The sequence below is a fragment of the Panthera tigris genome, chromosome A3 (genome assembly GCF_018350195.1).
Source record: "Panthera tigris isolate Pti1 chromosome A3, P.tigris_Pti1_mat1.1, whole genome shotgun sequence".
Lineage (NCBI taxonomy): Eukaryota > Metazoa > Chordata > Mammalia > Carnivora > Felidae > Panthera > Panthera tigris.
The window spans coordinates 22,214,186-22,231,090 of record NC_056662.1 but is presented as its reverse complement, the minus strand read 5'-3'; the positions used below and the strand labels follow the sequence as shown (position 1 = coordinate 22,231,090).

Sequence of the window (16,905 nt, the reverse complement as noted above, 5' to 3'; positions counted from 1 at the left end):
CACTTAACCGACTGAGCCACCCAGGCGCCCCCAAGGAAAGTTTTTGTTTTTGTTTTTTTTTAATTTTTTATTTTTGAGACAGAGACAGAGCATGAACAGGGGAGGGGCAGAGAGAGAGGGAGACACAGAATCGGAAGCAGGCTCCAGGCTCTGAGCCATCAGCCCAGAGCCCGACGCGGGGCTCGAACTCACGGACTGCAAGATCGTGATATGAGTTGAAGTCGGACGCTTAACCGACTGAGCCACCCAGGTGCCCCAAGGAAAGTTTATTTTAAAAGAAGTCTTGGTGACTTCTGGGTGACTCAGTCTGTTGAGCATCCGACTTTGGCTCAGATCATGATCTCCAGTTTGTGGGTTTGAGCCCTGCATCGGGCTCTGCACTGGCGGTACTGAGCCTGCTTGGGTCTGTCTCTCTCTCCCCCTGCCCCACTTGCTCTCTCTCAAAGTAAATAAATAAACTTTAAAATAACATAAAGTAAAAGAAGTCTTGAATTTTGTTAATATGTCAGGTGTTACCAGTTGAGAGGGAGAAGTTTAGCTCACAAATTGAATGAGTGGGCTTCCAGATGGAGAGAACTGCTCACACTAATCTGGAGGCTTAAAAGTGCTTGTGTTTTGGGAGCAGTGAGTCGGTTGTCTGGGACAGCCAGAACAGAGGTGCGGGGGGAAGTGTGGTAAGAAGTATGTATGAAAAAGGTGAGCCCAAGGGGCGCCTCGGTGACTCAGTCAGTTAAGTGTCCAACTCTTGATTTCAGCCCAGGTCATAATCTCATGGTTCGTGAGTTCGAGTTCCACATCGGGCTCCATGTTGACAGTGCCGACAGTGTGGAGCCTGCTTGAGGTTCTCTCATTCCCTCTCTCTCTCCCTCCCCTGCTCATGCTCGCTCCCTCTCTCAAAATAAATAATATATATGTACATACACACATACATATATATGTGTGTATATATATGTATTATATACATATATGTATATGTATATATAATATATGTATATATATGTAATATATATGTATATATATGTAATATATATTATATATATTACACATATATACATAATTTTTTTATTTTTTTTTAATTTTTTTTTTCAACGTTTTTTATTTATTTTTGGGACAGAGAGAGACAGAGCATGAACGAGGGAGGGGCAGAGAGAGAGGGAGACACAGAATCGGAAACAGGCTCCAGGCTCCGAGCCATCAGCCCAGAGCCTGACGCGGGGCTCAAACTCACGGACCGCGAGATCGTGACCTGGCTGAAGTCGGACGCTTAACTGACTGCGCCACCCAGGCGCCCCCATAATTTTTTTTTTTAAGAGGAAAAGGTGGGCCCCGTTACAAAGGACCTGGTGTGGGAGCTCTTGCCTTGGAATGCCTCTATATCACAACACGGTGACGAAGTCTGGCGAGATTACAGAGTGTGGTGTGAGAGGAGTTCAGAGTAGTTGGGAGATGTTAATGGTTTTGAAAATAAGGGAGAGGTAAGGGCAGATGAGAGAGATTTAGCTATCTTTTCTTGGCTCCTGATTCTGTTCAGGGAGTTGTAGGGAAGAATGGGTAGAGAAAAGCACTGATGTTCTTTGCTCAGTAGGATGTTTAGATAATTGGGAGTATTAATATAGGGCATAGAAGGTTAGAGAGGAGCAGATAGGGAGTGGACACTTAGGGGACGATTTGCAGGCCTCAGTTGGGAAAATGAATGTAGGATGAGGACAGCTCAAGTCAGAGTTACAAACCCTTGGAAGTGGCCAGCTGAAGCCTCAGCATTGGGTGGTCTTCCAAGAGTCCAGGGTGTGTTTCCAGAGGTCTTCTGGCACTTCTGCTGCTGCTGTTAAAACCTAGTACACATTGGGAGCTTAAAAGCCACTGACTGCTGGGACTGTTTACCTTCATTTGCCTGTACAAAGAATTAGGGAATTGGCACAATGCTGGTTTTCCTACAGGACAAATAATTTTTCACTAGAGATGAAAAACCTTGAGAGACAGAGGTTGTATGTAGCTCAAACTATGGAGCCAGGCTGCCTGGGTTTGAATTCCAGCTCCTCCATTAAGAGCTGAGTGACCTTGGACAAGTCACTTTGCCTCTCTGATGACTCAGGTTTCTTGTCTGTAAACTTAAGAGGAGGACCTAATACTTAAGGAGAAATGCACATAAAACACTTAGAACAATGTTGACACATTTTAAGTGCTTAAAAAGTGGTAGCAGTGACCATAATCCTTGGGGCGGGGGGGGGGGGGGGGGGGGTCTTGGATGCTGTTGTTCTATTGTTAAAGCACCAGATGGCGATAAAGTACATGTCTTAAGTTTACCCACATTGTCCTGAAGGATTCCTTGAGTAGATTGTTTTCTTTTTCAGATCCCTAATTTGTGCAGTGTGAAGTATTTCTTTGTGTGTTTTTTTTCTTCTCGAACTTCTGGTTGAAACCCATTTGTTTTGAGACTCTTATTTAACTTCTTTCATAAAATTTAAAAATAGATTTTTGGTTAAAGTAGCACACACACAGGAAAAAATCAGATAATACAGCACAACTGTTAGTGAAAAGCAACAACCCATTACGTGGCCCACCTTGTTCTACACCCTGTCTTACTCCTCAGAAGCACCCACTTTTAACTGGTTTTATTGCCACTTAATTTTGAATAGCTGAATTTTATGTTACCTCCATCAAAATGTTTAGCAATGTAACTATTAGATAGTATTCCTTGTGGTTTGATACAGTGAGAATAGCATGAGTTTTATTATGTGCCTACTTTGTGGCAGACACTGTGATTGGGGTTCATCCAAGTTTTTGCTCTTCAGTAACTGGTCACTGGGGGAGGTAGTTAGTACAGTGTGGTAAGCACTTTGGGGGAGCATTTGGGAGGGAAGGCCCTGGCCTAACCTGGGATGAATGTCCGTAAATGCTTTCTGGAAGAGGTGACATCTGAACAGAGATGAAGATAAGACCTGGTTGGGCAGACTGGAGGGACAAGGGAAGGGTGCTTCCAGCCGGGTAGTAGCAGGGTCACATACATACCAAGGCGAGATCATAGTGTCTCTGGGTAGCTGCAACACGCTGGAGGGTAAGACTTTGGAGTCGGAGGTGGTGTGGTGGTAAAGCTGGCACTGAAAGTGCCAGTCACGGGGGCATTTTATGCCATATCAGAAACTTCGGCTCTTTTTCTCAGGATAATATCAGATAATACAGCACAACTGTTAGTGAAAAGCAACAACCCATTACGTGGCCCACCTTGTTCTATACCCTGTCTTACTCCTCAGAAACACCCACTTTTAACTGGTTTTATTGCTGGAACCACCCGAGGGTTTTGATAGCAGAGTAACATGGTTACATTTGTATTTTGTGAAGACCACCCTTGAAGCAGTCAGTATGCAGAATGAACTGCATGGCTTGAGGCCAGTTAGGAGATGATTAAAACAGACTAGGTGACAAATGGCAAGTACCTGAAATAAGGCAATGAGGGAAGCCAGAGGATGGGGATTGGGTTGGAAAAATGAAAGGAGATAGGGTCACCAGGCTTGTAGGGTAACGGAAAAGTCGAGAATGATTCCTAGGTTTCTGCTTCAGGTAGTAGGGTATGTGGTGGTGCCTGTACATGAGCTGGAAGGTCCAGGTGAAGAAATAGAAGGTTTCAAGCTCCTTTTAGATGTCTTTAACCTGACTTAACTTTGGAGACATCTAAGTGGAGACCCCAGTACAGTTAGAATCGGTGGAGACGTTGCCATTTTGTGGCTTTGTCACCTTCATCAGGTGACTTACCAACTCTAAGCTTTCTTTTCCTGTCAAATGCGCATGGTAATCTCTACCATAGGGTCCTTATGTTCATTAAAAGGAAGAGCATCATAAACACCCAGCACAGGTTATGGCCACAGCAGGTGATCAGTGAAAATGTTTTTTTGTTTTTTTTGTTTTTTGTTTTTTGTTTTTTCTTAGGCTTCAGAAGGACTAGAGTACTTTAGGTTTGTTGCTCTTGATATGAAGTCTACAGTGTTGTGTAATACAGTGTTCTATGGAAAATACCTGCTTAAAACACAAAGTCTTGTATAGTTCATACTTTTAGCCATCACAGATTGCTTAGCATTTTGTCCTCAAAAAACATGTATGCTTTCCCAGTCACTGTGTATATTGCCACTTATCATTGACTTTCCCTCCTATTTAGAAAGCGTGCGCCTTCATTAAGTCAAACCTTGATCCAGGCAATGTGGATTCCCTTTTCTATGCTGCCCAGTCCAGCCAGGCCCTCTCAGGGTGTGAGGTGAGTCCAGCTTCTACGTTTCTATATGCTTTACACTGTAATGTGTATTTTTAAAGGGGGAGGGTCATGTCAGATTAATTTTTTTTTTTAACAGTAAGAATCCATTAGTATGGGCGGGAATTCCATTCTTGTGATTTTATTTTTCTTAAGGAAATGGAGTTTATTTTTTTCTCCGAGTTTTCACTTTTCATGGCTTTTCAATAATTTTTCCTATAGTTGCCTCTCTTCTGGGAAGCCTAGATTTTTCTTTCCAACTCCCTTTAACTTTTAAAAATGTTCAGAGTAAAAGAAGAATGTCCCCATGCCAGATTTCTGGAAATCCGTTTCATTGAACATAGGAGAACCATACAAGTAGACAAGTGACTTGCCAGAATCTTTTTAAGTGTTATGCTGAGTTCCTACAGACATTGAATTCTGGTGTCCCAGCAGTTGAGGAGGGACAACCGTGTGCTAGCCGGGTGGTATGACTTTGGCAGTCTCTCTATATGTTGTTTGCCACAACTACCAGCACCTGTTCTAAACTCTATGTCTGCCAATCCTTTCTTAGATCTCTATTTCAAATGAGACCAAAGATCTGCTTCTGGCAGCTGTCAGTGAAGACTCATCCGTTACCCAGATCTACCATGCAGTGGCAGCCCTAAGTGGCTTTGGCCTTCCCTTGGCTTCCCAAGAAGCACTCGGTGCCCTTACCGCTCGCCTCAGCAAGGAAGAGACTGTGTTAGCGTAAGTCACCGTGTCGAGCACTTTTCAGACTTCATTTGTGTCAGAGACTATCCTGAGAGGGTTCGTCCACTGATTTCAGCAAATATTTTCTGGGCATCTACTATGTGCCATGTGCTCTGCCAGGCGCTGCAGACACGATATTAAATTAAGACAGGGAAGGTCCCTGTCTTGGTGGACTCATCTGGACACCGTGTTCCTCAAGATACTGAGTCAGAATATAAACACACTGCCATATAAAGACAGAATTGCTTCAGGGGCACCTGGGTGGCTCAGTCGGTTAAGCATCCGACTTCAGTTCAGGTCATGATCTGAGTTTGTGAGTTCAAGCCCCACATCAGACTCTGCGCTGACAGCTCGGAGTCTGGAGCCTGCTTCGGATTCTGTGTCTCCCTCTCTCTCTGTGTCCCTCCCCTACTTGTGCTCGCTCTCTCTCAAAAGTAAATAAATAAACAAACATTAAAAAAAAATTTTTAAGTAAAAAATTAAAAAAAAAGAGAATTGCTTTTGAGGTTAGAGGCTGAAGCAGGGGAGGAGATAACCGAGGGAAAGTGAGGCCAACAAGTCACATGCATCTTTGTTGAGGTTTGGCTGGGGCACAGTGAGCAGTGGAGGCCCTGCACTGGAGGAGGGCTTATAGGATCCCTTGAACCTGTGACAGACAACATCTGCTGGGAGAGGTGTGTGCTCAGAGGAGAGAGCATTCTAGGAATCAGACTCTACTACTCTGCAAAAGCTTAGGTGAAGGAGAAGCACTTATAGGAAAGGAACTCTGAGCAACTTTCCTGTTTATTATAAATTTAATGTTTTAACAGACTTAAGGATGTTTACTAAACTTTTTTTTTGTCATTAGTGAAATGCATTTAAAAATTTTTTTTTCATGTTTATTTTTGAGAGAGACAGAGACAGAGTGCGAACGAGGGAGGGACGGCAGAGAGAGAGGGAGACACAGAATCCGAAGCTGGCTCCGGGCTTTGAGCTGTCAGCATAGAGCCTGACTCGGGACTTGAACTCATGAACTGTGAGATCATGACCTGAGCCAAAGTTGAACGCTTAACTGACTGAGCCACCTAGGTGCCCTGATTAGGGAAATGCATTTTAAAGTTTATTTACTTATTTTTGAGAGAGACAGAGGCAACGTGAGCAGGAGAGAAACGGGGGGGGGGGGGGGGGGGTGGAGAGAGAGAGAGAGAGAGAAGGCTCTGCCCTGTCAGCACAGAGCCCTGTGTGGAGCTTGAACACACGAAACCATGAGATCATGACCTGAACCGAAAGCAGGGTGCCCAGGATATTTATTAAACTTAAAAGTGATTCTATATGTAGTTTTTTTCTTTAACACTGAAATTCCCCACTTATAACAGTACATGTATTTTTTGTTTTGTATTTGTCCCCCATTCAGTTGCAACCCCTGAAAGGAGGGGGAGCACCTGGCCTCTTGTTATTTGTTTAGCAAGATGTTGGTGACACCAGTTCCCTATTGCAGATAGTTCAGTTGTTTCCCAGATTTTTGGGTTTTTTGTTTGTTTGTTTTTGTGGGGAGGGGGTAAGATCAAAATGTTTTTAAACTTGAAATTTTGTTAAGGGCAGGGCTCACAGTCAGTTGACATTCTCTCTCACTCACACCCTGTTCATTTGCACACGGTCAGTAAGTAATCAGTGACTTTGGGGCTACTTTTCCCAGGGCTGACGTCTTGTACGCACTTTGTCCAGTGCTTGGCCCTGCAGTCCTTTGCTTTTAGGTCACATTATTTTGATCTCCTCTCATAATCCCTTGGGAGAAATCCCCAGGGATCCCCAGTGAGATCCGTAGTATCATGTCCAGATATCCCTGTCATCAGTGCCTCAGTCTGATGCCATCTTCTACAGCAAAACTTTCCTTTTCCCTCCAAGCAAAAAAGAAAGTTTCCCTCCTCAAAATCCCAGAACAGGAAAAAATACAAAGAAAGTACATCTATTTTGGAGTCAGTTATACTTGGTTATGTGGTTATACTTTGAACACCAGCTCTGTTCCTTTCTTGCTCTGACTTTGGGTTAGTTACTAACTTCCCTGAACTGCATCTATAAAATGAGCCCAATAATCCTTACATCATAGAATAAATGTCAGGATTAAATGAGATAATGCATGTGAAGGAGCTCTTGCAGTGCCCAGTTCTTAGCGGGCTTCCACCAAAAGCTCCTTCTCTAGAGCATTTCCTTCTTAGTCTCTTTCTTAGGAAGCTGGTTACTTCCTCGGTTTACTGTAGTTCTTTCTCTTTTAGACTGTAAGCTTCTTTATTTGTGGTGTGCACACAGCATGGTGCATGGGAGGTGCCCAACAAAGAGTTTATAAAGGCTGAAACTGTACTTTGATGTTTCGGTTTTCTTGTGCAGGTAGAAAGAGCACGTGCTTGGGATCGGGGAGAACTATGTTCAAATCCTTAATACTCTTCTACTTAATATCTTTGTGACCAACAGCAGGAGCTTCAACCCCCTTAAACCTCAGTGTTTTCATATGTAAAATGGAGAGAGTGGTATCTGTCTCATAGGGTTATTTTGAAGATCAAACTGGCAGGGTGCCTTATATAACATTACTACTGACTTGCCCTATGTAAGGAAATTGGATCTAAATTAGGACTTGTAAATGGGTCATCTACATTTAAGTGGACTTATTCTAGGATATGAATGTTCATAAACTTGTCTAGAATGGAGAAAAAAAAAATTGTAGGTTTGAAGGAACCATCTGAAAAGATGCCATTGTGGTGTCCTATAACCTAATTTCTTTAAATCATTTGCTGTATATTAGCAAGACAAGATCGGCTTTCTTAGTGTTTGAAAAAGTACTTCAGAGGGAAAGAAATTGCTGACTGGGGAATAAGTAATTAAAGCCAGTGACAAAACTTTTCAAAAGCTAAGTGGATTAATTTCAGTCTAAAAACTTCTGAAGTTGTTACCAGCATGACACTCACTCGTTCTAAAGAAGAGAAAAATGATACCTTAATTGAAAAGTTCTTTCTTGGCTGTCTTAGCAACCTTTTCTGGCCTCAGCATTTATCACGGGCAGATGTGGGATTTTATCTTGTTTGGAAATTCAGGTTTCGTTTTCTCTAGTGCTTTTTAACAACAAAGATCCCATGGGAGTCATTGAATACTCTGGGGCTTTCCTGTCCATGGACTATAACTCCCCTATTTTCCAACTTGTCATCTTAATGGAATTAATTTTCCATAGAGGGAATCTAAATTGTTATGATCTCAATGAAAGCAGATAAATTCTCTCTCTACATTCCCCAACACATTGACCTGATTGATAAATGGTGGTTTTACATAAAGGCCCAGTCGTGTCTTGGGAAATAGGTAACCATTCTGGGGTTGAGTAGCAGTGGCTTAACCACCAGGGGTCCTCAGCTTCATGCATTCTAGAAAAGCAGCATTTATATTTTCCGGGTTATCTGCACTAAGAGAATAGAATCTAATAAAAAAATCTTATGCGTACATACCTTTCACATTCTGCCTTGAAAGTTTGTCTTACAGGAATATATTCATGAGTGGATAAAACTACATGAATAACGCATAAAAACAATGAAGTACTGATACATGCTACAACATAAGTGAGCCCTGAAAACATGCTAAGGGAAAGTATAAGGAACCAAATACAGATTACATGTTATCTGATTCTATTTACATGAAATATCCAGAATAGGTAAATCCATAGACAGATGCAGATTGGCGTTTACCAGGGGCTGTGCCCATTAAGCTGGGAAGCAAGTGCTTAATGGGTACAGGGTTATCTTTTAGACTGATGGGAGGGAATGTTTTGGAACTAGATAGAAGTAGTGATTGTACAACATTGTGAGATACATACTAAATACCACTGAATTGTTCACTTTTCAAATGGTTAGTTTTCTAATGTAAATTTCACTTCAATTTAAAAATATTTAGAGGGGCGCCTGGGTGGCTCAGTCGGTTAAGCGTCCGACTTCGGCTCAGGTCACGATCTCGCGGTCCGTGAATTCGAGCCCCGCGTCAGGCTCTGTGCTGACTGCTCAGAGCCTGGAGCCTGTTTCAGATTCTGTGTCTCCCTCTCTCTCTGACCCTCCCCTGTTCATGCTCTGTCTCTCTCTGTCTCAAAAATAAATAAACGTTAAAAAAAAAAAAATTAAAAAAAAATATTTAGAGAGATGAGTAAGGGCTATCTGTTATAGCATTGTATGACTTAGGACAACATAAATGTTTATCAACTGGAGATTGAGTAAATTCTGGTACATCTAAACAGTACGTACTATGTCATGATTAATAAGAATGAAGTACATTTATATGTACTCATGTGGAAAGTTGTATACAACGTATCATTAAACTAAAAATAAGTTGGAGAACGATTATCTTTTAGGAGTAGGTATTATAGGAATTTTAACTTTCTTCTTTAGTAATGTATTGCTTGAAGTTTTGACAAATATGTACTTTTATAATCAGAAATAAATGGTAGGAAAAGAAAAAGGGAATACATTCTGGTTTCAGAACTGAATTCCTTTTATCTTATTTAATGCCTGAAGGATTAAGTGACTTTCAGGTCTCCCAGCAGGGTGATGATCGCACAAGTATTGAACATTCAGCATGTGTTTCCTGAAGCCTTCCTGTTTATAACACATTCATCTGGTTTGCTCCAAATTCTACCCAACAATCTGCATATGTAGATTCTATAATATTCTTTGGTCTTAGAGTAAGAAAAGTAGAAAGTTAACAGGCAGCTAAGTTCTGCCTAGCACAGTTTCTTGTACAACATACAGCTTGGTTGAATTCAATTCTGTTCTCCCGAAGAGCGTATCTCTTTTAAAACTAAGTAAGTCTTAGTCTCAGTGTTCTGTGTATGGTGACACTAGGAACAAAACATATTTTCAGAGGAGAGTGAACCTGTGCTCCCTCTCTTCCCTGTGCCCACGGTACTTATTTCAGGTCATGTTGCCTGGACTGCCTTCTCTTGCTGTTATGATCTTTGTAATATGATGTCCTTTCCCAACTGGATTATGATTAAGTTCCTTAAAGACTGAGACTGTGTTATACTTGTAAAGAACAGGAGAGGGGTATTCTTGAAAGTGTCCCAGTATAGGAAAGAGTGAGTAGATAAACGGAGATTTGCCATTCATTGGGGTTGTACTCTTTATCTTCCAGAACGGTCCAGGCTCTGCAGACAGCATCCCACCTGTCCCAGCAGGCTGACTTGAGGAGCATTGTGGAGGAGATTGAGGTGTGAATTTATTTTGCCAAATGAATTTCGTAGCTCCTGTCTTTGAAACCCTTTAGAAGAGTCTTGCAGAGAGACATGCATGGTTTATTTTGGCCAGTTACATTTCTTTTCATATCCATGGCACACTTATGTTCTTTGTATCAGAGCAAATGTCCTAGGAAATATTTGTTCAGGTAGGATAGTTACACCATCAATAAGGCAACAGACTACTTTTGCAGCCTTTTGTAGGTATAGGTTCATAGTCCACAGATTTTAGAGCCTAACAAACCTCAAATTCAGATATTTTTTAATGCTACTCATTACTTTGTAATCTCAGGCAAATTTTTAATGTCTGAGCCTCAATTCCTTGTATGGGGTTGTAGGAACAAGTGAGGTTCTCAAGTCCCTAGTACATAATAAGTGCTCAGCAAGTGGTCACTGTGTTTTTATTACTCCATCCTTTCCTTTACCTAGGACCTCCTGCTGCTCAGAGCCTACTCTCATGGACTGCATAGTCAGTGATGACAGGCAGTCCACACAGTGTCATCACTGGGTGCCCCACCCAGTGTGGGCACATTAGCTGCCCCCTCATATTGCCCAGAAGAGGTATATGTCTCTCTTCATCCTTTAGAGCATTGAATAAGAGAAATGCTCTGCTCTGTAGGTTGTATCCAAAAGGATGGCCATGGGATCTGCCTGTGTCACGATGCTTCCTGGGTGCACTGCGGCCTGGCCCGCTGGCCCTCTGCCCAGAGCAGGGCTTAGGCTTGAGTATAGGGGTCAGGGAAGGAACACTCCCAGGGCTGCAGCAGATACTGTTCTCTTCAAATGCCTGTGTGATATTCTTCACTCTGTGCCTAAGCATCTTAATTGAGCAAGTGCTAAATGTCAGAGGTGTTCTCCAGATTTGGAGTGTGATTTCTCAAAACTGTCTGCTCGGGGCGACAGGTTTGTTCATCTTGCTTCTGTTACCACTTGACTTCCAACATGCGTCCATTTTGTTGTGACAGGATCTTGTTGCTCGCCTGGATGAACTGGGAGGTGTGTATCTCCAGTTTGAAGAAGGACTAGAAACAACAGCATTATTCGTGGCTGCCACTTACAAGCTCATGGACCACGTGGGGACTGAGCCATCCATTAAGGAGGTACCTGATAATTCTCAAGCATGAAAGCCAAAGGGGTTGTTGACTTTATCTGCTAAGAACAGCTTCTTTCAGAGGGGGCTGTTTAGGTAGCCTTGGGACGTAGTCACCCAGTGTCTTGGGTTAGGCATTGAAAATGAGAAACAGAAAGATGTAATGCCTGTCCTCAAGAAACTGGTTGTCAGTGGGATGGACATGTAAACAAATTGTCACGCTTGCCTTATTTTATTTTTTTATTGTTTTTTTTTTCTCACAACACTTAACAGTTTATAAAGCATTTTTATGTGTGGCTCATTTGATCACCATAGGAAATCTGTGAGTAATATGCTCAGTCAGATTTGGTCCCTCTCTAGAGTGGCAACGTGACGTGTGAGGACACACAGATAATAGGTGGGAGAGATGCCTCTAAACCAGGTCTCCCCATGCTACAGGCGCTCTCCTTCCCATGTGTTATGAAATGGATGTCCAGCTTTCTTGTTCCTGTACTGCAAAACTGCCTCTTCTGCCTCCCACCTCAGCCTCAGCAGTGGCTAAATGGCTAAATCTTAGCTAATCTTTGCCGATTGACATAGTTTTCTGAGAGGCATATGTGTCTACAGACATCTACCAAGAGTTAATTCTTCTTTTTTCTTTGTTTGTTTGTTTGTTTTTTTCAAGAGGAACTTGTTAACCTGCAAGAACCTTCGGCGGGAATGTGTGTGGGAAATCTTTTTGAGTTGGACCCTCTTTGTACCCCTCGTTTGTGAGAAGGTTACCAACCCTTAACTACAGGATTTAAAATACAAGATGCTGTTGTTTTCATTTTAGGAGAAGAGATCTGGGTTCCAAGTTAGAACTTTCATTTCTCTTACGCATTTTGAGTTCTGTGCTGAGTTTCTTCAAGTAAATAGTAAATACTTATCTGCGTTGGGTAATTTGAATTAATTTTATATTTTCTCTGGAGGGTATGACCTAATAATTTATTCATGTGTTAGCATTCTTCTGTTGTCTTTTGTTTACCCTAAGCGTAGAAGGTCTGGAGATCCCATACTCTCTTAATTTCTATGACGGGTGAAAGTGCAGGAATGTGGGTCTTATGGTACAAATCATTAAGGAACTCTCCTGTACACAGTACAGTAGATGAATTGGCAATATTCTACATATACAACTTAAACTTTTTCTTGCTTTATTCCCAAGCTTCTATTCACCAGGTATTTGGCTGGAGTAATTTTGCTGTCACTGCTTTTGACATAACCATTCTGGTGAACAGTCCTCTATTTTAACATGTCAACAGCCTAGTGATGGAAAAATGTAATTGGTACAATTAAAGAAAATTATTTCATGTCGACTGTGAATAACACTGTCGGGAACAAGGGAGCTCTTTTGTTAGATTGTAGATTTTAAAAAACAAAACTGATTGAAGTGAAAAATGTTTCCTCTTAAGCACACAGCCTCCAGAATTTTAATAATGCCTTTTAGGTTCCACATTTTTAAAAAACTGCTTTCACTTTTCTCCTCTAAACAGTCCATTAGTTCTTAATGGAAAGTTATTTTAGTTTCTTTCTAATGTATATGTTGGTTATAAGGTTTGGTCTTACGAATTCAAACTTAGCCCCAGTGTACCGCCCAGAGGGGGTTAGGGAGAGAAGTTGGCTTAGCTCAGAGAGTGAGAAGAATCAGGAAAGAACATATTTTATTCTGGAAGGACTCAGGACAAATAGACTTCCATATAAATTTGGGTCTTGTTTTTTTTTTTTTTTTTTCCTCCTGTTACAACTTGTAGGACTTACTTAACCTTCTTTAGCCTCACTTTCCTCATTTGAAAAACGTTGATAATATCGATCTTTTCAGGGTTTTAATCAAGATTTGAGTTCATGCATGTCAAGCACCTGCTACAGTGCATGGCACATATGGTAACCTGGAACATAAGGTTACTGTTGTATGTATTTTGTCATATACTTTCATATCTCAGTAGTTATCTTGCATTTGTACATTAAGCATTCAATAAAAGGTTGACAAATAAATGTGTCAATTTCAGTTTGAACCAGAAGATGGAAAAAAACAACCAAATCAGGTTTTAATCTTTAAAAAAAAATTTTTTTTTTTAACGTTTATTTATTTTTGAGACAGAGAGAGACAGAGCATGAACAGGGGAGGGGCAGAGAGAGAGGGAGACACAGAATCCGAAACGGGCTCCAGGCTCTGAGCTGTCAGCACAGAGCCCGATGCAGGGCTCGAACTCACGGACCGCGAGATCGTGACCTGAGCCGAAGTCGGACGCTTAACCGACCAAGCCACCCAGGCACCCCAGGTTTTAATCTTAACATTTGCTTTTCACCTTCTCGGTCAGTTTGGATTAATGGCTGAAAGATCCTCCTTGTGAACACCAAGAAGCAGATAGAGAATGACTTCAGCTAGTGGGGAACGAGAGGTGGCTCTCCCACCTTCCTGCCGGAGGAGGATCTCAAGCTGCATTTCTCTTTTCTTTCAGGATCAGGTCATCCAACTAATGAATGCGATCTTTAGCAAGAAGAACTTTGAGTCACTCTCAGAAGCCTTCAGCGTGGCCTCTGCTGCTGCTGCACTCTCTCAAAATCGCTACCATGTGCCGGTTGTGGTTGTGCCCGAGGGCTCTCCTTCTGACACTCACGAGCAGGCTATCCTTCGGGTATGGCTTCCACGTCCAAACTGTGTCACTCTTCTTGCTGTTTCCAGTGTAAGGCTTTCAGAAACCTAAGGACTGATAGAAACCTGGCCGTAACCACCGCCCCCCCCCCCAGGACACACCCATTAAATGTAGAGCAAGGCTCATTTCCCTTAGCCTGAAACTGGGGACATGACCCCTGGGTGAACTAGTCACAGAACCCTTCAACTCCATCCAAAAAAAGCTTCCCCCCCCCCCACCCCCGGAGGATTTTAAACAGTAAGGCTTTCAAGAAATTAAATGCAAGAAAATTGCATTTCAGGGTTTGTAACACCAGATGTATAGAGAAAGCTTGCTTTATTTTTTTTTTTTTTTAATTAAAAATTTTTTTTCAACATTTATTTATCTTTGAGAGAGAGAGAGAGAGAGAATGAGCAGGGGAGGGGCAGAGAGAGATGGAGACACAGAATCCGAAGCAGGCTCCAGGCTCTGAGCTGTCAGCACAGAGCCTGACATGGGGCTTGAACCCATGAACTGTGAGATCATGACCTGAGTGAAGACGACGTTTAACTGACTGAGCCATCCAGGCACCCCGAGAAGGCTTACTTCTAAAAGGCATTTTCCAGTACCAGAACTTTCTAACTATGTTATTTAAAGACCACTTTTTAAATTTCCCAGTCATTCTGGTGCTTGCAGTTGTTAATGCCAGGTCTCTTCCTCCTGCTGTTGACAGTATGTCTTTCTGCCTCTTCGTAGCACAGCCCTCCCTCTCACTTAGCAGCAAGCATAGACTGCTCATGCTGACTCTCTGAACTTTTATGCTGCCTGAATCTCTGAGTAAATGTACAGATCTTGAATACGCATAGAGTTTTCATCTCAAATGGGGCTTTTGTTGCTGTTGTTTGGAAATCCGTGGTAAGCTAAGATCTTCATAAGAAATTAGCATTTTATTTATGCCTAAACATGGGGGTTCCACACAGGACAGTTGCATCAGTTCTACCCTGGTGTCCTCTCCAGATGCTCTCCTGCGGAAGTGCCCTTTCCTTCAAAACCGCCTCTCCTCTCCCTGCTTACACCCACACCCCCTCAGCAAAGGCTAGTGTGAGAAATAGCCTGATTAACATAGTTCACCATGAGTTGATGAGTTGTGAGTGGGCGGCTAAGAGAACAAAATAGTATTGGTTTTGTCGCTTGATAGGCTTGAGGTTGAGTCTTAGACCAACCACTTAACTGGCCTCAGCTTCTTCATCTGTAAAGTAGAGATGGTGCTGTTTATTTCAGATGATCAATAAAGGGGGGTGTATGTAAAGAGCCTATCCTCACCTGAAGAATGAGATTATTGGACAAGGTCATCTTTAATATCCTCCCTACCTTTAATATTCTATAATCTATCCCATTAGCAATCTCCTTGTGTTTCCTGTGTTTGATTTCTGATAGACCGTAGACCAGAGTCAGTGAAGATGTCCTGCAATGAGGTGTTTTTTCCCCTGCAGAGCTGGCTTCCTATGGATAAAGTACCCCAGAAATGAAATTTTGTACTCCTTCAGTCTTTGTTGCTACAGATAATTTTCACATTTATTTCTAGTTGCAGGTCACCAATGTTCTGTCTCAGCCTTTGACTCAGGCCACTGTGAAACTAGAACATGCTAAATCTGTTGCTTCCAGAGCCACTGTCCTCCAGAAGACTTCTTTTACCCCTGTAGGGTAAGTGCTGATTTTATTTTTGCAGGGCACCAATAGACTTGTTTTGTCTGTAGCCAATATAACCCAAATTAATATGGATATTACAAAATGTCCCATGGCTAGGTAAATTTGACTTACTGATATCAAAATCCTACAGTCATAGAAGAAAAGGATTTTTAAAACCAAAAGAGGAGTACCTGGCTGGCTTAGTTGGTAGAGCATGGGAATCTTAATTTTGGGGTTATGAGTTCAAGCCCTATGTTAGGTGTAGACATTACTAAAAAAATAAGTAAATAAACTTAAAAAAAAAAAACCAACTAGAAGAATTGTGCTTTAGTTTTATTGTTTCCTTCCCTATCTATTTCTAGTTGTCTCTGTCTTGTCATTGTGATGTAAGTAGCTGGTTTTAAATTTAATATTTAATTTTTTTTTCTGATGTATGAGTAATACATATTTATTGTAGTAAAAATATGGAAAAACACAAAAAATAAAACAAAAATCGCCCATAATTCTACCATCTAGAGGTAACTACTGTTCACCTTTTGTTGTCTTTTTTGGTCAACCTTTTTTCTATGCAAATAGATGTGTGTGTGTGTATATATATATATACACATATACATATATATATATATATACATGTGTGTGTATGTATATACAAAGCCATACATATATGTGTCTGTGTATATATGTGTGTGTGTGTGTGTGTGTGTGTGTGTGTGTGTATGTGTTTTTTTAAATATTTTAAATATTTAAATATTTATTTTTGGGAGAGCATAAGCGGGGGAGGGGTAGAGAGAGAGCGGGACAGAGGATCCAAAGCAGGCTCTGTGCTGACAGCAGTGAGCCCCATGTGGGGCTTAAACTTACAAGCTGTGAGATTATGACCTGAGCCAAAATCGGATTCTCAACTGACTGAGCCACCCAAGTGCCCTGCAAATAAATATATTTTTAATTGAATAAGGATTATGTTTTGTCTATAACAATATGTCATGAACATTTCCCCGATAGGATTAAATATTCTTCTTTAGTCTTATTTGTAATGGCTGTATATTGTTAGATAAATTTTAAAAGAATTAAGGATCAATTTTTATAAGAGACTTTGTTAAGTGTTAAATTAGTAAGCTAATGAGATCGGGAATATGCATTTCTTTTTTTCTTTTTTTTTTTTTTTTTTTTTTAATTTTTTTTTTTTTCAACATTTATTTATTTTTGGGACAGAGAGAGACAGAGCATGAACGGGGGAGGGGCAGAGAGAGAGGGAGACACAGAATCGGAAACAGGCTCCAGGCTCTGA

The 16,905-nt window shown here is 41.4% G+C and overlaps 1 protein-coding gene across 2 annotated transcripts in view; it reads left to right on the top strand.

Moving 5' to 3' along the window:
- The window catches only part of RPN2 (ribophorin II), a 59,918-nt gene that overhangs the window by 12,204 nt on the left and 30,809 nt on the right, over positions 1-16,905 (top strand). For both annotated transcript variants that reach the window (XM_042980449.1, XM_042980448.1), the window contains exons 3-8: positions 4,151-4,246; positions 4,794-4,969; positions 10,109-10,184; positions 11,174-11,308; positions 13,776-13,952; positions 15,514-15,632. In XM_042980449.1, the coding sequence (XP_042836383.1) occupies positions 4,151-4,246; positions 4,794-4,969; positions 10,109-10,184; positions 11,174-11,308; positions 13,776-13,952; positions 15,514-15,632 (779 nt within the window). The remainder of the gene's footprint in view (positions 1-4,150; positions 4,247-4,793; positions 4,970-10,108; positions 10,185-11,173; positions 11,309-13,775; positions 13,953-15,513; positions 15,633-16,905) is intronic.